At 44.1% G+C, this 24,152-nt stretch overlaps 1 protein-coding gene and 1 long non-coding RNA gene across 2 annotated transcripts in view; one reads left to right on the top strand and one right to left on the bottom strand.

Annotated features, from left to right (window-relative positions):
• The window catches only part of LOC144682579 (uncharacterized), a 101,733-nt gene that overhangs the window by 47,017 nt on the left and 30,564 nt on the right, over positions 1–24,152 (bottom strand). The window lies entirely within an intron of this gene.
• The window catches only part of LOC144682578 (retinal guanylyl cyclase 2-like), an 84,814-nt gene that overhangs the window by 44,588 nt on the left and 16,074 nt on the right, over positions 1–24,152 (top strand). Inside the window, exons 9-17 of the mRNA XM_078545037.1 lie at positions 2,598–2,774; positions 6,016–6,172; positions 7,864–8,013; positions 9,462–9,610; positions 11,739–11,902; positions 14,410–14,602; positions 18,947–19,121; positions 21,406–21,504; positions 23,921–24,015. Coding sequence (XP_078401163.1) covers positions 2,598–2,774; positions 6,016–6,172; positions 7,864–8,013; positions 9,462–9,610; positions 11,739–11,902; positions 14,410–14,602; positions 18,947–19,121; positions 21,406–21,504; positions 23,921–24,015 — 1,359 coding nt within the window. The remainder of the gene's footprint in view (positions 1–2,597; positions 2,775–6,015; positions 6,173–7,863; positions 8,014–9,461; positions 9,611–11,738; positions 11,903–14,409; positions 14,603–18,946; positions 19,122–21,405; positions 21,505–23,920; positions 24,016–24,152) is intronic.

The following is a 24,152-nucleotide window of genomic DNA, read 5'->3' as shown; positions in this document are numbered from 1 at the left end:
TGGACAGGCTGGACCTGTATCCATTGGAGATTAGAAGATTGAGCGGTGATCTTATTGAAACATATAAGATCCTAAGGGGACTTGACAGGGTGGATGCTGAGAGGATGTTTCTCTGTCTGGGAGTGACTAGATCTAGGGGACACGGTTTAAAAAATAAGGATCCTCCCATTTAAGATGGAAATGGGAAGAATTTTTTTCTGTCAGAGGGTCGTGAGTCTTTTGAACTCTTCCCTGGAGAGCAGTGGAGGCAGGGTCAATGAAAACTTTTAAGGCAGAGGTAGAAAGATTCTTGTCTAACAAGGGAGTCAAAGGTCATTGGGGGTAGATATAATCAGATCAGCTATGACCTTATTAAGTGGCAGAGCAGGCTCGAGGGGCCTGTTGGCCTTTATTTCAAAGGGAATGGAGTATAAAAATAGGGAAGTCTTGCTAAAACTATACAAGGCACTAGTTAGACCACACCTGGAATACTGTGAACAGTTTTGGTCCCCTTATCTAAGGAAAGATATACTGGCATTGGAGGCAGCCCAGAGAAGGTTCACTAGGTTGATCCCGGGTGTGGAGGGATTTTCTAATGAGGGGAGGCTGAGTAGGTTGGGCCTGTACTCATTGGAGTTTAGAAGCATAAGAGGTGACCTTATTGAAACATATAGGGCAGGATTTTCCTGTAGGCGAGCGGGGAGCTTGCCAACGCATAAATAGACGCACGGTGACATCAGGCGGGACTCCCGACGTCATCGCGCCCCATTTAGATTTTCAGGTAGGCGGGGTTCAGCAAAAATCAGCTGTGCGCCTGTCGACCTGTCAATGGCCAATTGAGGCCATTGACAGAGTCACTGAAGCAATTAAAGGACCTGCCTGTCCAACCTTAGGGTTGGCGGGCAGGCCAGGAGCCCTGGCGGGCTTCAGAAAAAGCATGAAACCTCATCCACGGGTTGAGGCTTCATGTAGGTTTTTAAAAATTTAGTTAAAGTTTTTTTAAAAGTTATGGATGTGTCCATACTCATGTGACAGTGTCACATGAGGGGACATGTCAAAGAAATTTTTTTTTTCTATTTTTAATGTTTTTGACAGTAGAGGCGATCTCTCTGAGGCAGCACTTAGCCTCAGGGAGATGAGTGCACTCTTTCATGTGCATGTGCGAAAGAGTGCACTCTCGGGTTTAGGGGTATCCCCCCCGCCTGCACAAGGAGCGTATAGCGCTTCCGTGCGGACATCACGATGGGCGGGCCTTAATTGGCCTGCCCACGTAAAATGGTGGCACGCCCTCAATCGGGGGCGCTGATCGGAGGCGCGCCCGCACTTCAACTTCACCCCCGACGGGGGGAGAATCCTGCCCATTAGATTCTTAGGGGGCTTGACACGGTAGATGCTGAGAGGTTGTTTTCCCTTGTGGGAGAGCCTAGGGTCAGAGGGCATAATTTGAGAGTAAGGGGGCACACATTTAAAACAGAGATGAGGAGGAATTTCTTATCTCAGAGGATGGCGAATCTGTGGAATTCTTTACCGCAGAGGGCTGTAGAGGCTGGGTTGTTAAGTATATTCAAGGTGGAGATAGACAGGTTTTTAATCACTAAGGGAATCAAGGTTTATGGGGAAAAGGCAGGAAAGTGGAGTTAAGGATTATAAGATCAGCCATGATCTCATTGAATGGCGGAGCAGACTCGATGGGCTGAATGGCCTACTTCTGCTCCTACGTCTTGTGGTCTAATGGCCGAATGGCCTACTCCTGCTCCTGCTCCTAATTCATATGTTCATATATTCATGGAGCAAGAAAATGCTGTCGTTGGAAATGCGAGAAAAATGGAAACACCTTACAGGTCTAACAAAATGTGGAACAACACACACAGGCATAGGCCCACAAAGTCTTGCAGCTAGTTTTACATCTCTGACATACGTATCCCTCAGAGCTGCACAGTGTTGGAGCAGCCCTCAGGTAAGTTAGTGGGAGGTGAGAGGTTGGAAGTCAGGGGCAGGGTATTAGAGATCAGAGGGTACATTTCCTTCCCAATATGGGTGGTAGATCACTTCCAGGGATTAGTAGACCAGTGCGTGGGTGCTTTAGTATGAATTTATAGGCCATGAACTCCTTGCGTACACTCACACATACAGTACAGATACATGCGGCACTATATACGCTCACAGACATATGGTGCAGGTATATGTAACCCTGTATCAACTTACAGACATACAATACAGCTATGTGCAACAATTCATACACTCACAGACATACGATACAGATAAGTGCAACCCTGCATATACTCATAGACACACAATAAAGATATGTGTAACCCTCTGTAGACTCACGGAGATATAATAGGCACAAACAACCCTGCATACATACATAGGTATATCATGCAGGTACGTGTACTCTTGCGTGTACTCAGAGATGAATGATACAGATACATGCAACATTTCATATACTCACAGATCTACTATGCAGATACATGCAACTCTATGCACACTCATGAGCGTTTGCTACCGACACCTGCCCACAGATGTACGATAAGCTTCAAGTTTTTTGAAGCCGTAATTTGTTGCAAGTTTCCAGGTCACTTGTACTTAATTCTAATTCATGTTTTTTCTTGCTTTTGAAGATGAGAGACTTGCGCAATGAGAACGTGAACCCGTTCCTGGGTTTCCTCTGTGACAACAGAGCGTTAGCCATTGCGACCGAGCACTGCTCCCGAGGAAGTCTTCATGATCTCCTCAGGAACGATGATCTGAAGCTCGACTGGATGTTCAAATCCTCCCTCCTAATGGATTTAATCAAGGTATGCCTCAGGGCCAACACTGAGGGGCGATGGTAGGAGAATCCATCAGGGAATTATCACACATGAAGTGGCAATGGAGCAGCCCTGGTGGGTGGTTTGGCCTGGTCTTGCTTAAGAGTTTTTTTTTTAATGTAACATTCTTGGGAAATTTCTAGCTTGACCTTTTGTACTGGAACTAGAATGGAAAAGAGAAAATAAGATGGGGAAACATAACAGACAACAGAAAAGAAAAGAAAGATCAGCACCTTTCATGATGTTTCAAAGTGTTTCACAGCCAAGGAAGTAATTTTGAAATGGAGTCACTGTTATATTGTAGGAAACATGGCAGCCAATTTGCAAACATCCAAGAACAGTAATGTGATAATGTGTTTTCGTGATGTTGATTGAAGTATAAATATTGGCAAGGTGATTGGGGATAACTCCCCTGCTCTTCTTTCCAAGTGGGCCAAAGGATTTTTCGCATCCTAAGAGAGAGCAGACATGGTCTCAATTTAATGCCTCATGCAAAAGGTGGCATTTGAGAGGGTGCAGGGGGGATTTACCAGAATGGCTCCAAGGATAGGGTGGGGGGGGGGGGTGTGGTTTAGCTACAGGGTTAGGTTGGAGAAGCTGAGGCTGTTCTCCTCGGAGCAAAGGAGATTGAGGGGAGGTTTGATAGAGGTGAGAAAGATTATGACAGATTTAAATAAGGTGGACAAACAGCTCTTCCCATTAGCTGATGGTGCAAAGGCTAGGGAGCATAGGTTTAAGGTTTTGGGCAAGAGATGCACGAGGTGGGGTATGAGTAAGAACTTTTTTATGTAGCGAGGGGTAATGACCTGGAACGACTGCCTACAAGGGTGGTGGAAGCAGAGACAATCGATGATCTCAGAAGATGGGCACTTGAGGGCAGTTACTGGCATGACTACGGGGATAGAGCAGGGGAATGAGACTGATTAGATTATTCTACAGAGAGCTGGCATGGATGTGAGCATCACTGGCAAGGCCAACATCTGTTCCCCATTCCCAATTTTCCTTGAGAAGGTGGTGGTGAGCCAGTCTCTTGGATTGTTGCAGTCCATGTGGTATAGGTGCATTCATAGTGCTGTTAGGAAGGGAGTTCCAGGATCTTGATCCAGCGACAGTGAAGGAATGGCGATATAGTTCCAAGTCAGGATGGTGTGTGGCTTGGAGGGAAACTTGCAGTTGGTGATGTTCCCATGGGTCTGCTGCTTTTGTCCTTCTAGGTGGCATACATCCCAAGTTTGGAAGGTGCTCTCTAAGGAGCCTTGGTGAGTTGCTGTAGTGCATTTTATAGATGGTACACACTGCTGTTAATGTGTGTCAGTGATGGAGGAAATGAATATTTAAAGTGGTGGGTGTGGTGCCAGTCAAGCAGGTTGCTTTGTTCTGGATTGCATTGTGTTTCTTGAGTGTTGTTGGAGTTGCACTCACCCAGGTAAGTGGAGAGTGCTCCATTGCTCCTGACTTGTGCCTTGTAGATGGTGGGCAGGCTTTGGGGAGTTAGGAAGTGAGTTACTCACTAGAGAATTCCCAGCATCTGAACTGCTCTTGTAGCCACAGTATTTATATGGCTGGTCCAGTTCGGTTTTTGGTCATTGGTAACCCCCAGGATGTTGATAGTGGGGGATTCAGAGCTGGTAATGCCATTGAATGTCAAGGGGAGAGAGTTAGGTTCTCTTTTGTTGGAAATGGTCATTGCCTGTCATTTGTGTGGGGTGAATTTACTTTCCATTTATCAGCCCAAGCTTGAATGTTGTCCAGGTCTTGCTGCACATGGACACTGACTGCTTAACTATCGAAGGAATCCTGAATGATCCTGAATATTGTGCAATCATCAGCAAACAGCACCACTTCTGACCATATGATGAAGGAAAGGCCATTGATGAAGCCTATTGCGCCTGCTGCCTCAGTACTGCACCAGGAGTGTCAGCCCAGACTTTGGTGCTCAAGTCTCTCGAGTGGGACTTGAACCCATGACCTTCTGACATAAAGGCAAGAATGGTACCCTGTAAGCAACAGCTGACACAGCAGGTCTCCAAAAAGCTCATCAACCCAATAAACAGCCCTTAATTGTGATCCATGACATTGATGTCCTAGTCGGCTACCCAGCAATCCAATGCCATGTGTGAGCTGCAAATAGGGCAAAGTTCAGTGTGGGCGCAGACTCGATAAGGATGGCAGATGCCCGTTCCTAAAGTGGGTTAAACAGCTTCATGGTCCTGGTTACTGATCTCAGCTTTATGTTTCCGTGTATTTATAAAAAAAACTGAATTCCATTTCTCAAACAGCCATGGTGGGATTTGAACTCGCGTTATTCTGGATTATCAGTAGGCTGCCTTTAGGTTACTAGCCCAGTAACATAACCATCGGAAACAGCCCTGCTTGTTCTTTCCTTTAGTAATTTTTTAACAGTGAAAAAATTAAATCACTCAGGGAGAAATCTTTCGTGTTATAGAAATTGCCCACAGAAAGCCATTGAAGAAAGCAGTATAGATGGATTCGTGTAGATGTTCATGTAGAGAGTGGGTGAATTGGGAAAGATGATGAGGAGACAGGTTGTGATCTATTATTTAAGACGTATTGGGATATTTTAGCACATTAAAGGTGATATAATAACAACAGCTATGTTGGCACCTTTAACATAGCAAAACATCCCAAGGCACGTCACAGCAGTGTTACTGGATGAAATAGTGGTGGTGGCTTGTCACAGTTCATTCAGGAAGTCCGAGTTGCTGTGGCAACATGTACTTTTAAAGCATCTTGTAGCCTGGAGCTATGAATAGTGATGGTAGAGGCTATGACTTTCTTTCTATCACATGGCTGACCAGGAATCTCTCCCATTCTTATTCCCAGCCATTGACATGTGTTGGAAAGATTTGTAGGTTGATTGTCAACCTGTTTGGTCAAGTTATGAACACACCTTGGCCATCAAGTCCTGGGGTGGGACTCAAACCTGGAGCTCCTGACTCAGAGGTAGAGATGCTCCCCACTGCACCACAAGACCTCCAAAATTTTAGTATAGGTGATCAAAACCTTGGTCAAAGTGGTAGGTTTTAAGGAATGTCTTAAAGGAGGAGGAGGAGGAGGTGGAGAGTTTTAGGGATGAAATTCCAGAGGTGATGGCCTGGGCAACTGAGGGCTTGGCCGCCTATGGTAGGGTAATGAAAATGGGGAAATGCATAAGGCAAATTGTTGTTTGACTGTCTGATTTCTCAATCTCTGTGCTTTTAACTGACAGGGAATGAAGTATCTTCACCACCGAGACTTTGCCCATGGGCGCCTGAAATCGCGAAACTGCTTGGTGGATGGGCGATTTGTGCTGAAGATTGCTGACTATGGGTACCTAGATTTATTGGAGACGCAAAAAGTTCCATGGAAGGTGCCACCATCAGAAGGTAAGCAAGGGCACTAGCAAGGATCTTTTAACATTGATTGCTCATAGAAAAGGCTAGAGGCTGTTGTAGGGGTCAGATAGATCGGGTGAGGAAGTGTTTCCACCCGCTCTTCTAATTGGCCATCCTACCTTTGGCAGCCTTGATGTAACTATAAGAATGTCAACCATGCATCAGTAGGTCACACTTTTGCTTCTGAATCAAGAGGTTGTGGGTTCAAGCCCCACTCCAACAATCTAACTGGTCTACTGATGCCGATCTACTGATGCTGATCGGATACCTCTGTCTGGTCTGATTTACACATGGCACGTGTTCCTTGCCACATGGTTTGCTCCTAATACACTTTGAGGCGGCCTTGCAAGTCACTTTGTTGTAAAAACAGTTAGGAATAAACAATAATGTTCTCTCTATCCTGATGGCAAATTTCAATACAGAACATTGAGGAGCTTCAGTTACTCATTAAAGTCTGCTGTCTGTATCAGAATAAGGGGCAGGTCATTTAGGATGAGATGAGGAGGAATTCCTTCACTCAGAAGGTGGCGAATATTTGGAATTCTCTGCCCCAGAGGGCTATGAAGGCTCAGTTGATGAGTATGTTCAAGACTGAGATTGATATATTTATTAAAAACATATTAAAAATATCAAAGGATACGGGGATAGTGCAGGAAAATGGTGTTGAATAGATCAGCCATGATCTCATTGAATGGCAGAGCGGGCTCAAAGGGCTGAATGCCTACTCCTGCTCCTATTTTTAATGTTCTTATGCATCTTAACTCGCCCCAAGTCCCATTCATCCATCATCCCTGTGTTTGCTGACCTACATTGGCTCCAAGTCTGGCAACATCACAACTTTAAAATTCTGATCCTTGTTTTCAAATCCCTCCATGGCCTCACCCCTCCCTATCTCTGTAACCTCCTCCAGTGCTAGAACCCTCCTGGATCTCTGCACTCCTCTAATTCTTGCCTTTTGAGCATCCTTGATTTCCATCACCCCACTGTTGGCAGCCATGTCATCAGGGTCCTAAGCTTTGGGATTCCACATCCTAAACCTCTACAATTCTCTACCTCTCTCTCTCTCCTCCTTTAAGACACGCCTTAAACATTATCTTTGCTTTCCTTTATTCTTTCATGGGATGTGGACATCACTGGCAAGGCCAGCATTTGTTGCCCAACTCTAATTACACTTGAACTGAGTGACTTGCTAGGTCATTTCAGAGGGCAGTTAAGAGTCAACTGCATTACTGTGGGTCTGGAGTCACATGTAGACCAGACCAGGTAAGGACAGAAGATTTCCTTCCCTAAAGGGCATTCGTGAACCAGATGAGTTTTTACAACAATTGATAAAAGCTGTTACTGAGACTAAGCTTTCAATTCCACATTTTATTAACTGAATTCAAATTCTACTAGCTGTTGTGGTGGGATTGGAACCCATGTCCCCAGATTGTCGTCTGTCGCTATCTCTCCATGTGTGACTCAGTTTCAAATGCTGTTCGCTAACACTCATGTGAAATACCTTGGGGCATTTTTTTACGATGTCAAAGGTGCTATATAAATGCAATTTGTTGTTATACTGTTTCCGAGAGACTGAAGGTCTGCCGCAGTTTGGTAGATCTATTGAAATATATATATATCTATATGTTATATATATATATATATATGTACACATATATAAATCTGTCCTTTTTTTTATTCAGAGTTATTTTGGACAGCTCCTGAGTTCCTGAGAAATCCCGAGTTGGCCAAGAAGGCATCTATGAAAGGAGACAGTTATAGTTTTGCCATCATTTTGCAGGAAGTGGTGGTTCGAGGGTCTCCTTACTGCATGTTAGGCCTCAGCCCTAAAGGTGAGTTCTGTGCTGTACTCTAGCATTCCTTCGCAGTGATAGTTAATCTGTCTAAACGTTGACGGGTCGTACCTATCTCCCTGGATTGGCTGCTTCTTTCCAGGCCATGGTACTGAAATAAACACTAATATTATAGCATTAAAGGTTTTTTTCAAACATCTTAATAGCTTTATGACTGCATACCGCTGACCTAAAGAACATTTTATTTGGAAGGTCATTTAGAGCTTAATTGCCGCAAATGAGGAAACCTTGTAGATTGGTAAATGCTTATAAATTCCCTGCTGGAGGTCAGAAAAAGCCAGCAAAAAGTGACTGTTTCTTTTTCTTTCTTTCATACCTTTGATGCTTAGAAATTTGAGAGGTGCATGTTAGATACAAATTTCTAGGGAATTTTAATGCCAGGAGTTGGGTCATTCACTTAAGAGGTTGCATGTCTCAAACTTAATCCCTGTTTTAAATTTCACTCCAGCCAGTCAGGTTTCCTGGGTTCTGGGAAACCCATCAGTTAAAGGGAGGCAAGGTTTGCTGGATCTAGCGAGTATGCCAAATGCTGTTCGATAACACTCCTGTGAAATACCTTGGGACATTTTTACTATGTTAAAGGCACTATATAAATGCAATTTGTTGTTTACATGCAGGATTCAGCTTATCCGCTTCCCCCATCAACAATCGAACATCCCCCTCAGCCTAATGAACCAATGCTAGTGACCTCTTCCTCCCACTCCCCAATGACTCCTTCAATACTTCCTCTAGTCCTTCGGACTGACAATCCCCCAACACCTCTGACCTCTTTCTCCCCAACAGAGACAGCGGAGGAGATGGTGATATGGCGGTGATGTCACTGGACTAGTAACCCAGAGGCCCTGACTAATGCATTGGCCACATGGGTTCAAATCCCACCACAGCAGTTGGTGGAATTTAAATTCAGCTAATAAAATCTGAAATTAAAAGCTAGTCTCAGTAATGGTGACCATGAAACTATCATCAATTGTCATAAAAACCCACCTGGTTCTCTAATGTCCTTTAGGGGAGGAAAGCTGCCATCCTTACCTTGTCTAGCCTATATATCACTCCAGACCCACAGCAATGTGGTTGATTCTTAACTGCCCCTCTGAAATGGCCGAGCAAGTCACTCATTTCAAGTGCAAATTAGGAATGGGCAACAAATACTGGCCTTGCCTCACCCTTTGGAAGAATGAAACTGCCTCCCGCCCTGAATGCCTCTGATCTCCCTCCATCCTTCTTCCCTCTCTCAGACCCTAAGATATATTTGCGTCCCCCCCCATTGCTTCCACCCCCTGATTTCTCTTGCCCTCCCCTCCCTCCCCATAGCTCTTCTATGTTGTACAATTCTAAGTGTCTCCTCAGTTGGCTTTTTTGCAGCGAAAATAAGTTGAGTCACTTGATCCTTTCCACACAATAATGTTTAACTGTTTGTTTACTTGTAGAGATTATTAGGAAGGTGAAGAAGCCACCCCCTATGTGCCGACCCACGGTCTCTCCAGACCAAGCCCCACTGGAATGTATTCAATTGATGAAACAGTGCTGGAGTGAACAACCTGAGAGGAGACCTACCTTTAATGAGATCTTTGACCAAGTGAGTAGATTGCGCAGGGCTCCCAAGGATTAAGAAGTGCTGAGTGTGAGGTGTCTTCATGCCCCTTAAAGCACTTCAAGATTGTTGAGACATAGGATGTGATTGATGTCCTATGATGAGATGCCGAGTAAAGTGGAGCCTCTGGAGTTTAAAAGAGGTGATCCCACAGAAACATATAAGATTCTGAGGAAGTTTGACAGGGTAGATGCTTTGAGGCTGTTTCCCCTGGCTGGAGAGTCTAGCGTTAAGGGTCAGAGTCACAGGAAAAGGCCATTTAGCACTGAGGTGAGAAGAAACTTCTTCATTCAGAGGTTTGTGAACCTCTAAAATTCTCTACCCAAAACGTGGATGCCCTGTTGTTAACTATATTCAAGACTGAGATCAATAGATTTTTGGATGCTACTGGAATCAAGGAATCAAGTGAATTTGACGTCAAAGATCTGCCAGGATCGTACTGAATGGCAGAGCAGGCGTAAGGCCTACTCCTGCTCCTTTTTCTTATGCTCTTATATTCTTTGGCTCAACGGATAAAGGAATTGATTAAACCATCTTAATGCATATCGAAAACCATATAAAATGCTCTGCCCGCCAGTATTCAAGTAGGTCCAATGGATGAATGACATTCCATAGGACACCAGAGGAGAGAAACAATGATCTTAATTTAAAATTTTTCATGACTTAAGTTGATCCCCTTGGGAAATGTGCCCACTGCCCTATGTTATTGATCACTGCCCTATGTTATTGATCACTGCCCTATGTTATTGATCACTGCCCTATGTTATTGATCACTGCCCTATGTTATTGACCACTGCCCTGTGTTATTGATCATTGGTTCTAAACAGAAAAATTGGTTCTTATTTGGAACTAATGTGTCAGTGGTTCTCTTAACATTACTGAGGAACCATTTACATCTACCCCTCCATTACCTTTGTCTTTCAGCAGGCCATGCGCCCTCTGACTCTCCACTCACACCCTGTCTGACTGTGGAATACTGATCAAACTTGAATTTGGTGCTATTACACAAGGTTAGAAATAGGCCATCAGCCCCTCGATCCTGTTCTGCCATTCAATTAGATGGTGGTTGATCTGTACTTTAACTCCTTGGTTTCACAGCCCTTAATCACCTTGCCTAACAAAGTTCTACCATTCTCAGTTTTGGCATTTTCAATTGGCCCCCCCAGCCTCAACAGGTTTTTGGAGGAGAGAGTTCCAGACTTCCATTGTCTTTTGTGTGAAGAAATGCTTCCTGACATCAACAGCCTAGCTCGATTTGCAGGTTATGCCCCCCCCACCTTGTTCTGAACTTCCCCATCAGAGGAAATCGTTTCTCCCTCTATAAAATTCTTAAGTCATCTTAACAGCTCGAGTTAGGGGATACAAGCTTAGTCTATGCAACCTATCCTCATAATTCAACCCTTTTAGAGAATCGGGAAAGAAATGTCCAAACATCACAATCAGGCACCTGCACATATAGATTATAAAAATAGTGTCCACATATTTCTATTTTTATTTTATTTAACAACGGAAACCTCACCCCGCCCTTGGATGAGGTTTGCTGGAAAATGTAAAGGCCGCCTGGCCGATTGAACCGTCCGCCAACTGTAAGGTTGGAAGGGCTGTGTAAAAATGACAGACAATTGCACCGTATATGTTCGGGTGCCTGTTTGTGATGCTTGGACATCTCTGTCCTGAGTTTAAAAACTTTATTTCCTGGGTTTCGGGTCTTCAGCTCCCTGAGGCAGCTCTCTGCCTTCAAGGAGCTTTCTGTCAGCGCTCGTCTGCGCCCGCGTCAATGTCATCGCCCGCCCTCCTTCCGCCCCCACCCCGGCAGCGCTGAGCTTTACAGCATGCGCTTCACGCTGGCTGGCCGTTAAATTATTTTCTGTTCCTGTTGGCAGACGATCTGGTCATTATCTCAATGCTGTTTGTGGGAGCTTGCTGTGCGCAAATGAGCATTGCATTTCCTTCATTACAACAGTGGCTACACCTCAAAAAGGTGTTCCATTGGGTGTAAAGTGCTTCTGGAGGCCCTGAGGCAGCGAAAGGCACTATATAAATGCACGTCCTTTCTTTCTAATGCTTGTACTGGGTGGGGTTATCTGATGGATTCATTGCTGTGTCTTTGCAGTTCAAAACCATAAACAAGGGGAAGAAGACAAACATCATTGACTCAATGCTCCGCATGCTTGAACAGTACTCCAGCAATCTCGAGGATTTAATCCATGAGCGTACTGAAGAACTAGAAGTAGAGAAACAGAAAACCGAGAAACTTCTATCACAGATGTTGCCTCCGTGAGTAAATACATTGGCCTGAAGCTAATTGACCTTCCAAGTGGGAGCAGGGGGTGGGGTGGGTTCATCATGTACACTGCTAGTTGCCAATTCTTCTACAAAGGTTTGGGAAATTATAACCTTGTGCAGGTAGATATTTGAAGCCATTTCTTTTGCCAATTCTTCTTCCACTCCCCCTACTGCTTGCTGCACTGAGTTAGCTAATGGGAGCTGGGCCAGAGCTAAGGGAGCAAGATAATTGGTCTAAACTGGGTGACATTCCTCTTGTCCATTTTCAGCCTAAAATGGGATTAATTTGGGAGGAAATCAGGGAAATGAGACTGTGTAAAATTAGACCAGAGCAGGAACCTGGATTAAGCATATCTTTGTCTTACTAGCTAAAATCATGTGATCGTCACATGCAAATAATCATGAGAGCACATTGTGGGGTGGGGGGTGGGGGTGGGACAGGTAGAGCTGGATAGAGGGCCAGTGATAAGTGGAGGCAAAGAAGAGATTGCCATCTTTAACACCTTTGACATCTTTGGCAATCTCTTCTTTGCCTCCACCTATCACTGGCCCCCTATCCAGCTCCACCTGTCCCAACCCCCCCTCCCCCACAACCAGCTTATATTTCACCTCATTTCTATTTTTCCTTAGTTTTGTTGAAGAGTCATATGGACTCGAAACGTTAACTGTGTTCCTCTCCACTGATGCTGTCAGACCTGCTGAGTTTTTCCAGCATATGAAGAAGTTTTAATGGGGAGTTTTCTGGTTTATCACATTATCAGGCCTTGCTGTAATGAAACAGCTCTTTGGGATTAGCATTAGCACAGGGGGAGGTGGTGGCAGCATAATGGTATTGTCATTGGACTAGTATTCCAGAGACCTGGGGCAATGCTCTGCGGACCAGGGTTTGAATATTCAATAAAAATATGGAATTAAAGGTCTGATGATGTTGGCCACAAAACTATTGCGGATTATCATAAAAATCCATCTGGTTCACTAATGCCCTTTCGGGAAGGAAATCTGCTGTCCTTACCTGCTCTGGCCTACATGTGACTCCAGACCCACAGCATGTGGTTGACTCTTAAATGCCCTCTCAACGAGGATGGGCAATAAATGCTGGCTTAGCCAACAATGCCCACATCCCATGAACGAATAAAAAAAGTGAATCTCGGGACACACCCAGACACAATGGTTTCATAGCTCATTAGCCTGTAAGTTTATGTTGCAGTTCACAGCAATCTGAGACAAAACCTGTAAATCTTGGATGGATGCATTTCATTGTTTGGCTTAATTATCTCTGTCATTTCTTGACTAGCATATTGAAGAAGTCACTCTTTGTGTCTATGGTTTTCAAGGGCTATTTTTTAGGTCCAGCTTCAGGATTCCATAGAATGTTGGAAGGCAAAACTTGTCTAATTTCTGAAGATATTTAATTGCAAACAGCCTTTTTGAAGTACCTTTTTTTGGACTTTTAAATGTTGGCTTCTTTCAAATTCTTATTGATGGACTGGTTACAGTTCCTGGTCATTACCACCTCAGTGAACCAAAGGTTTTTATGACAATCAGGCAGTCGCATGGTCACCATTATAGATACAAGCGTTTTATTCCAGATTTAATTAATTGAATTTAAATTCCTCAGCTACAATGGTGGGATTCGAATTTGTGACTCTGGATCATTAATCCAGGCCTCTGGATTACTAAACTCATAATGTACCCACTATGTTACTTTACCTGTATGACCAGAATGTCACTGGACAGCTCCATGTACCAGCTCAAAAGTTCTAGATTAATCACAGGCTAATCTCTGCAGTTTTATCTGCTCGTTTTTGGGTTCCAGGAACTGTCAACATGGGTCCTCGTTCAGGAAACCTCTTACTGGTTTAATGTGTCAAAATGTGTGGATGGCTGAACCTGAACTGTTGTCTCAGTGAAATGATTTCAACCAAAACCACGGGGTAAAAATCAACCCGCGCCTATTTCTGAGCAGTGTGCGCCCGAACACAGAGGTTGTCCTGAAACTGGTCTTCGGGCATCAGCTATGCCTTCAGAACGAGCTTCCTGCGCCTTTCACCAGCTCCGCAGGCAGCTCACCCCCACGGCAAGGATTGTCTTCAGCCTGCCAGCACATATCCCCAGGGAAGCTCCATAGAACCTATGGCACAGAAACAGGCCATCTGGCTCCATGCTGGTGTTTATGCTCCCCATGAGCCCTCTCTCACTCTACTTCATCCACCCTATCTGCATATCTGCTGTTCTTTTCTCTCTCATGTCTTTTTTTAATCGAGCTTCCTCTTAAATACGTCTACAGTTGGGTTCACAAGGTTCAGTTTAGAGTAAGAAGGTAGCTCTGACACATGCATGAGTTTATGACTCTGATGATAATATTGGTTTCAGCATCTGAGCGTGAGAACACCGCAAAGCTAGCAATGGGTTTGTCTAGGAACCTGTTGCAACATCTAAGGGTAAAAATTGTCTATCACCATCTTGCTTCCATTTCCCCCACTTGCTTTCTCTTCTAGGTCTGTTGCTGAAGTCTTGAAAATGGGCGGGAACGTAGAACCTGAATATTTTGACCAGGTGACGATCTACTTTAGTGACATTGTTGGCTTCACAACCATATCAGCAATGAGTGAGCCTATAGAGGTCATTGACCTCTTGAATGACCTCTACACTTTGTTTGATGCTGTTTTAGGCAATCATGATGTTTACAAGGTAAGGATTCATTTGTCTGCAGCCTAGATGTGAATGTCAATGTGGTAACGGATCAAAGAATAGAGTAGTTATGTCAGTCCTTTCTCCTGCACTGTCTAACCTGCAGCTCTGATAACCACTGCTAGCACCCTCACTTCTGAGTAGGAAGGTTCCTGGAGTTCAAGATCCACTTCAAGACCATGAGTTCTATTCTGATACTCCCAGTGCAGTACTGAGGAAGTGTAGCACTGTCAGAGGTGCCATCTTCTGGATGGGACATTAAGCCAAGGCCCATCCACCCTCTCAGGTGGAAATGAAAGATCTCCAGCTGCTATTTTGGAAGAGCAGGGGTGTTCTCTCCAGTATTCTGGCCAATATTTATTCCTCAATCAACACCACTAAAATCAAATGATCTGGTCAATTATTTCTTGGCTCTTTGCTGTGCACAGAATAGCTGCTGCATTTCATACAGTACATCATTGGCCACACTTCCAAAGCACTTCATTGGCTGTAAAGTGCTTTGTGACATTCTGAGATTGTGCAAGATTGCTATAAGAATATAAGCCTTTTTCTTTCTTTAAGCTTTTGATGAGATTGGTCCATTTTCTCACCTCCAACACCCAGCGCCTCCTTCTACCCACAAATTTTTGGCACCACATTTAAAGTGAATGTGGCGATTCTGTGGTGATTCTCTCACCCTCATCTGTTGTACTTTTGCCAAAAGAGCTCTGGGAGCTCTGGAAAAGTGGAATTTACTGCCAGCTCGACAAGCGAGAGGTTCTGCACTTTTTCGAGAGAAATTTGTCTCCATAGAACATTCTTTTGCTCAAATAGGCTGCTCAACGCCTCAAGCCTGTTTTGGTATTTCTTTCTATTTACGATCCCTGCTGCTCTAACCTCACTGCCTCCCCATTCTCTTAAATCTTCATGTTTACCAGCCACACTCAAATCCCCTTTCAAAATGTATAGTTTTTAATCACTCTTTAACGATTTTCTTCCTGTAATTCTTTATAATGATTATCTTAAATTCTGTCCTCACATGAACGTTTCACAAACCAATGGGAACAATTTACCAATCAGCTTGAAGGTCACCCCTTGAACTTTCTCACCTCCAGTGAAGAAAGTGAACCCCCTAACTGCATAAGTCCCTGTTTATAATTCCAACCCATTAATCCCCTAGCAAACCTGTAATTGCACCTTTTCCAATGCTTTCCTATCCTTCCTGAAGGTGTTGCCTCCTCCCTAGGATATTGTTTCAGGGACATCTCGACCCCTTCGCTCATTTTTCACGTCTGATTCTTGCTGACGGGTGTCAGTGTTAACGTGGTTGACTTAACAACCCTCTGAAATGGCCCAGTAAGCCATTCAGTTCAAGGGCAATTAGGGATGGGCAACAAAAGCTGGCTTGCCCCAATGCCCAAATCCTATCAAAGAATAAAAAAAACTCCACTTTCTCTGTCTGTCTCCACATAAGCCTTGACCCCCTTGTCTATCAAAAATATATCTAACTCAGCCTTGAATAAAGTCAATGATCCAGTCTTCACTGCTCTCTGGGGAAGAGAATTCCACATACTAATAACCCTTTGAGAGAAAAAAACTTCTCCTCATTTCCATCTTAAAAGGGGGACTCTTATTTTTAAACTGTGCCCCTTGGTTCTAGTCTCCCCCACAAGAGGAAACATCCTCCCAGTTTTCATTCCATCCAGTCTCCTCAGGATCTTATACGTTCCAATAAGATCATCTCTAAACTCAATGGGTATAGGTCCAACCTGTTCAATCTTTCTTCATAAAATAAGCCCTTCACCCCAGGAATGAGTCGTGTGAATCTTCTCTGAACTGCTTCTAACGCAATTGTCTCCTTTTCCAAATAAGGAAACCAAAACTGAACACAGTACCTCAGCTGTGGTCTCACCAAGGCCCTGTACAGCTGCAGTAAAACATCCCTATTTTTATATTCCATTCCCCTTGCAATAAACGCCAACATTCCATTTGCCTTCCTAATTGTTTTCTGTACCTGCACACTAACTTTTCGTGATTCATGTACCAGGACAAATTGCTTTGTCCCAACAAGTCCGTGCTGGCCAAACAAGAGTTATTCAGCCCAATCCCACCGTCCAACTCTTGATCTGAAGCCCTATAGGTTACAGCACTTCAAGAGCATATCCCAGAAAAGGACCCTGCAATGGTGCTACCCCACCCGCTTTCGCTTGCCACCATGAGGAAAAACTCATCAGAATGAATGGAAATGTAATAAATTTATGTGCATTTTTAAAATTAAATATCATAAGTAATTTATTAATTCATGCCGGAAACAAGGATATAGAAAATTTTGTATGCCAAACAGTAAAGTTACAAGAGAACATGTTTATTTGAAGCTTTCTAATGTTTTATAAGATCATCATAATCTTCTTCTGAGAAACTAATACTTATCTTACATCGATATTAACCAAACATGAATCTTGCTTATAAAACTACTTTGTTGTTGTTCACGTTTATGACAACTCACGCCATTCGCGCAGGAGCCAGTTTTATCGAGTGATGTCAAGCGAGTGGTGGGCTAAGGGCTCTGCTCCGTTCCCTCATATGGCCTGGGGTATGATGTTGCATATTGGTGACTTGCATGTTGGAGCAGCCCCCGGACCACCCGGAGGATCCTTGTGGACCACACTTTTAAGAACTCCTGGATTATAGTGCCACAATTAGCATTTACATGTCCAATTTTTTTTTTTGAAATGTGATTAGGGTTTCTACATCTACCAGCCTTTCAGACAGTAAGTTCCAGACCCCCCGCCATCCTCTGGGTGAAAAATGTACTCTTGAAATCCTTTCTAAACCTTCTTCCAATTACAGTAAACCTATGCCCCTTGGTTATTGACCTCTCTGCAAAGGGAAGTAGGTCCTTCCTATCGAGCCTGTCTAGGCCTCTCATAATTTTCAATCGCTCAATTAGTTACTAGCTCCAAAAGATTATGGGGTTGAGCCTCTAGCCAGGTTTTGAAATGTGCTGCCCTCTCCATACTGGAGATTGCTGCACTATTGGAGGTAAATCTTTCTGGAATGAACTATTAAACTGAGGTCCTTGTTTCCTTGTCCGCCACTTCAGTGGGGTGTTAAAGACCCCAGGACACTATTTGATAATCGGAGAGGTCTGTTATCTTGTCTAAAAATCCTCCCTCGACAAATGAAAAAATGTTCATTCATCTCGTTGTTGTTTGTGGGATGTAGCTGACATGGTTGTCTACATAACATGAGTTTTCTCCGGACTTGACTATTCCATTCCTCACCTCCCACCTTGCACCCTCCTTAAAAGTGAGCTCATCCAAAGCTCTGCTGCCTGAATCCTAACGTGCATCAAATCCCACTCATCCATCACCCCTGTGCTCACTGGCCTACATTGACTCCTGATCCCTGAATGCCTAACACTTTTTTTTCAGATCCCCTCATGGCCTTGATTTATCTCTGTAATCACTTCCAGCCCTACGCACCTCTGCGTTCCTCCAACGCTATCCTCCACTTTCCATCTCTTACCATTGATGGCCGTGCCTTCAGCCATATAGGGCCTAAACTCTAGGATTTCTTCCTCCAGCCTTTTCGACTCTCTGTCCTCCTTTAAGACATTCCTTAAAATTTACCTCTTTGACCAGGCGTTTAGTCACCTGTCCGAATATCTCCTTTGGCTCGGTGTCAATTCTTTGTTGATTACACAGCTGCGAGATGCCTTGGGGTTTTTTTTACTATATGGTGATACATAAATGCAAGTTATTATTGAGTCTATAACAACAGCTTAAAAGAGGAGAGAAAGGCAGAGGAGAGTAGGGAGGGAATTCCAGAGCTTAGGGTAGGGTTGCCAATCCTCCAGTATTGGCCTGGAGTCCCCAGGAATTGAAGATCAATTTCCAGGACACTGCTGTGTGCAACCCTGGAGAAAAATTATTGGGACATGAAAAAAGATTGTTGTTTTTTTGTATTTTATTTGACCATTTCTCTTTACTGGTCATAAAAATATTGAATTTGGGCAAGAAAGGGTTGTTTGGCTAACAGTCAAGCATCATCCAATTGGGTAATGAGTCTTTTTGCTTTCCAATTGGCTTAGGAAGGCAGTAAGTCATGAGGATGGATGAGCTGGCTGACGAATGGCTGGAGTGTGGGGGACGGTCATGTGATGAAACCGAAGGAAAACATTTAATCACAGTTGACAACCCTAGCTTAGGGCCTGAGCAGTTAAAGGCACAGCTGCCAATGATCATACAGTAATAATTGGATGGATTGCATTAAATAGTAATTCACTGCATTAAAAACCCTTTGAGTCATTTGTGGTCTGAGAGGTTGTTGTATAAATGCTAGCATTTCCTTTAATTGCTTCAGGTCGAAACCATTGGCGATGCCTACATGGTGGCATCAGGGCTCCCGAAGAGAAATGGCAATAAGCACGCTGCTGAGATAGCCAACATGTCTCTGGATATCCTCAGCTCAGTGGGTACCTTCAAAATGAGACACATGCCTGATGTCTCCATCAAGATAAGAATAGGGATGCATTCAGGTAAGGGCCTCGGAACAGAAATGTTAACACATGTGACGCCTGTGATCTCTCCTTAAAATGAAAGAGCCTCCTGGGAGAGATTTTGACACTATTGGAGTTAGGAATCCCAGCAAAGGGGAATTTGACATCAATGTTGACTTTAGCTCCCTCTCCCCACATCGACATCTGCCAAAATTTCCACCAGAGCGGGGCCAGTTAAAATAGAGCAGGGGTCTTACCCACTCCTTTTCCACCCTGTTCCGATTGGCTGCAGACAATAAGGACATGCACCCCTTAGCCAGTGGGGTCCCTTTCAAATACTTAATTATTTAATCGAGTTCCTATCTTCTATCTTAACCCAGCGCAGGAACAGAAAACATAGCTGCAGGAATAGACCATTCAGCTCTCCGTGCCTGGTCTGCCATTCAACAAGACCAGACTGATCTTCTATGTCAACTCCACATTCCTGCACCATCCCCTTATCTCTTAATTCCCTTTGACCCCAAAAATCTATTGCTCTCTGTGGAATATGCTCAATCCTCAATGACTAACCCTCTGGGGCAATGGGCAGCAATAGCAGCTTTCCTTCTTGGAGTTGGATTGAGAGCCAGAGACAGCATATCGAGGTAATTTCTTTGTGATCCAGGAGGGGGCAGAATTTCTCCTCTGACCTCTATACAGAAACCTTGGGCCTCCCTTGCCTGCACCCCCTCCCCCAACTCCAACCACCTCTGGGCCAGCCAGCCCTCTTTATGCCTCTCACCACTTATATGTACTTATGTCTCATGGGTACCAATGAATTCTAACTCCTGCTCACCTGCCAGGCGCAAATTCCTGCTGACTTCAGGTGGGCGTCTAGGACTGGAGATGGAAATGAGGGCTTGGAGTTAAAAACCTCTCCTGGCCTCAGCAAGGGAGTCTATAGCCTGACCTTACCTCACACGCAGAACAATCCCATCCCAAGTTATAATGGAGGCCAATAACTCACAGTTCATGTATTGTGTGGGTGAGATGTAAAGTAATGTTTATCCCAGGGGTGGTGGCAGCATAATGGCATTGTTACTGGGCTAGTATTCCAGAGACCCAGGGTAATGCTCTTGGGGACCTGGGTTCAAATCCCACCACAGTTGATGGTGAAATTTTAATTAATTAAAAATTTGGAATTAAGCCTGATGATGACAATGATAAAACCATTGCTGATTGTTGTAAGATTGTTCATGAATGTCTTTAGGGAAGAAAATCTGCCACCCTTACCTGGTCTGGCCTACATGTGACTCCAGACCAGGTAAGGGTGGCAGGTTTCCTTCCCAAAGGTGCATTTGTGAACATTTTTACGACAATGTGGTTGACTTTTAAATGCAATTAGGGATGGGCAATAAATGCTGGCCTAGCCAGTGATGCCCACATCCTATGAATGAATGTAAAAACAATCACAGAAAAAGGATTTTCTGGAAATTTTTATCTCATGCTGTTTGTGGGAGCTTGCTGTATGCAAATTGGCTGCTCTGTCTGCTACATTACAACAGTAACTACACTTCAAAAGTATTTCATTGGCTCTAAAGTTCTTTGCAATGTCGTGAGGTTGTGAAAGGCATTATATGAAATTGTAAGTTTTATTATATAACATTTTATTATATAAAATCGTTAAAAAAAGCCTATGATTGGGTATGATTCAGTGATTGGACAGCATTGGCTGAACATCCCTGAGTGCGCCAATAGCTACACTAGTAATCGTTTTAAGATAATCAGTTGAGCTCGTAACCTGGCACATTTACGCTTGCTAGAAGTAAGATACATTCATATGCAGGGGCAAATTCTCTGCAAACAGAAAGAACATTATCAAGCCTTGCACCTTTTTGGAATTACCCAGGAGCTTGGGGAACCTTTGGTTCCCTGTTCCTTTCTCCAGGGCAATGCCTTGGCCAATCAGAGTCGACTTGCTAACCAATCAGCACCCTTTTCTCCTTTAGTATAAATTGTTGTGATCATTTGAAATTTGGCATTCTTGCAATTTTGTCCTGATGGGTGCAAGCTGAAAAGCTTCGACAACATGTCTCTCTATTCAACAATTTTCAAATTGCAAGTTCTGCCTTTTACTTCACACAAAGCTGATAACCCCCAGGATGTGGATAGTGGGGGATTCAGTGATGGTCCTTGTACAAAATTCCTCGATCAGTTCTTTTAATGAATTCATGGGCCAAGAAACGCGTTTGTTTTGCAAGGCCATCAAATCTTGTCATTGTGTGCACCTCTCAGCTCATTCAGAATTCTCCTTTCACCCCCTCTCTTCTCCCCTCCCTCGCAGGGCCATGTGTGGCTGGAGTTGTGGGACTCACCATGCCCAGATACTGCCTCTTTGGAGATACAATTAACACAGCTTCACGCATGGAATCTACAGCCCTGCGTGAGTATTACTGAGTCGGGTTAACGTTCGTGGTGTCCGATATTAACTGGGGCACCAAGAGAAAGAAAGCGGAGGATCTTATTGAGATTGATGTTAAACGTGTCTCCACCCATTCCAACAGACGCGGTCGTGCTTTGTCATTTGTACCCTGAGCATTATACAATGATTCATACAGAGGAGGCCATTCAGCCCCTTATACCTGTGCTGGCGTTTTGAAAGCGCTATGGAATTTATTCCACTCCTCCCCTCTTCCCCCACAGCTCAAATTTTCAAGTACTTACCTAAGTTCTTCTTGAAAATCACTATTGAATCTGCTCCCTCTGCCCTTTCAGGCAGCGCATTCCAGTTCATAACTTCTTGTGTTAAAAAAAAGTCTTTATCTCCACTGGCTCTTTCATCAATTATCCAATACTCACAGCCGGATTTGCGCTATTGTGGCGGGTAGCTTGAGTTGGAAAATTTCACTACCGACCTTGGTAGTGAAAACCTGACCCTAAGTATTCCCAACTCAGCAGACTCGCATCAGTTTAAAGGACCCCGTTAAGACACAAATTTCTCTCCAGGGAGGAGTGGGCTGGATGGAGTCAGGCCTGCTGACCCAAGAAGCACATCATAGGCGGCCATGGGGCAGGGCAGGGGGATGTGGGGTGGGTGGACAAGTGCCAAAGAGGGCTGGTTAGAAACCCCGCCTCAGTTCTCTAGGGCTTTGTCCCAGTTGTTTTAGAAGCTGGTAGGTCCTCAAGTCCTCACCCCTCACACTTCCTCACTCCACCACCTTTCACCCATGGCCTCTCCATGGCAATTCATGTCCCCACCCATCCCGCATACTCTGTTATGTCCTTTATGGCTTCTCCATACCAACCCATGCCCCCCACCCATCCTCCATGTCCCCTCATACCCCCATGGCTCCTCATAGCCCCATGCGCCCTCCACAGCCACTCACCCACTATCCACCATAGACAGACCTCAGGAGCCATGTGGAGATGAAAAAAAAATTAAGCCGCTCACAATCTAGTAAGGCTCTCACTCATACACACCTAATAGTAAAAAAAAATCACGAAACCCATTCAGAGCTTTTAAATATCAAGTGGTTAATCTATTATAAAAACAAACAAACTTCTATTCAGACCTCACATCAAAGGCAGCTAATTCATTAATTGTCCCTTTAAACTGTCAATAAAACTATGGTGTCAGAGCCTCCTGCCGGGATAATTGTAGCTTTTGAAATTCAGCCAAATGTTCATAATGACATAACAACACCCCTTGGGAAATTTCAATAAATAACTCTATTGAAATTGCACAAATAGTTGATAATGCTTTTTTCTAACCGGTACCAGGTGGTCTATCAATCAAAGCAATACAGCAGATTTTTTTTACTCTGACAGCTTCATCCATTTTTCATGTGTAAAGAACGGGGCACTTAAAAAACTCCAAATCATGACACTTAAGCAGACCTTATCCACCCTTCAAGAGCGTTTACATCTACTCCATCAATTTGTGACTCCCAAACTGCAGGTTAAGGAGCAACCAAAATGGGGCCTGTTTGAACTCAGCACTAAGTTCAACTAGTCCTGCTGAGTTCAGGTTTCTCTCTTGTGCGATTTACACCCCAGCCCCTTCCCCTGCCAGCAAAGTTTGGATCTGTTGCAAGTGGGTACATCCAGGTTCCACCTGCCTTTTTAATGGTCTGCACAGTCTTCCCAACTCAGTGAGAATTCAGCTCTTAGAGAGAGGTGAGCACCTGCGGCCTCTTTTTGTAAAACTACATCATTCCCTCAGCTGCTACTAATAGTGCTTGGCGACCATTGGGAGTGAGTGGAGACCATTGGGAGTGAGTGGAGACCATTGGGAGTGAGTGGAGACCATTGCTTCATATTGGATGGGGAGGGTGGGAGGTGGTGAAGGAATAACCACCCAATCAGAAAGGTTGAAAGTGAGCCTACCATAAGTCACTAGACATTTAGAAATACCATTATAAGGATGGATTATGAGGGAGTGCTACTGCACTGTCAGAGGTACTATTTTTCAGGGGAGATGTTAAACTGAGGCCCTGTCTGCCCCCTCAAGTGCATGGAAAAGATCCCATGGCACTATCTCAGTGAAGAGTCAGGGAGTTCTCCTGGCCTTCTGGTCAGCATTTATCCCTCAACCAACATCACTAAAACAGAGTATCAGGTCATTTATCTAATTTCTCTTTGTGGGATCTTGCTCTGTACAAATTGCCAGCCACATTTTGCTACATTGCAACAGGGGCTACACTACAAACAGCACTTCGTGTCTGGGAAGTGCTTTGGGAGGTCCTGAGTTCATGAAAGGCGCTATATAAATGAAAATTCTTTCTTTCTTTCCAAGCAGCCTGACAAAGCAAGGGGAGTATTTCTTGTTCTCTATTTAATTTTCTGTTTCTGGATTCCAGCTTATCGAATTCATGTCAATCAGAGCACAGTAAAAATCCTCCGCAGTTTGAATGATGGCTATCGAATACAGGTCAGAGGGAAAACCGAGCTGAAGGTGAGGAAGATCATTTCTCAACAAGTTGCAAACTTTGTGCACTAGTGGCCCTCTTCATTTGCTATTTGAGAAATATGTTGCATGCAAAATACCACACTCTTCAAGGTGGGGATGTCCATGTTGACGATTGGGTCATT

This window comes from Cetorhinus maximus, chromosome 7 (genome assembly GCF_964194155.1).
Source record: "Cetorhinus maximus chromosome 7, sCetMax3.hap1.1, whole genome shotgun sequence".
Taxonomy (NCBI): Eukaryota; Metazoa; Chordata; class Chondrichthyes; order Lamniformes; family Cetorhinidae; genus Cetorhinus; species Cetorhinus maximus.
This window is presented reverse-complemented; position numbering and strand designations above follow the sequence as displayed.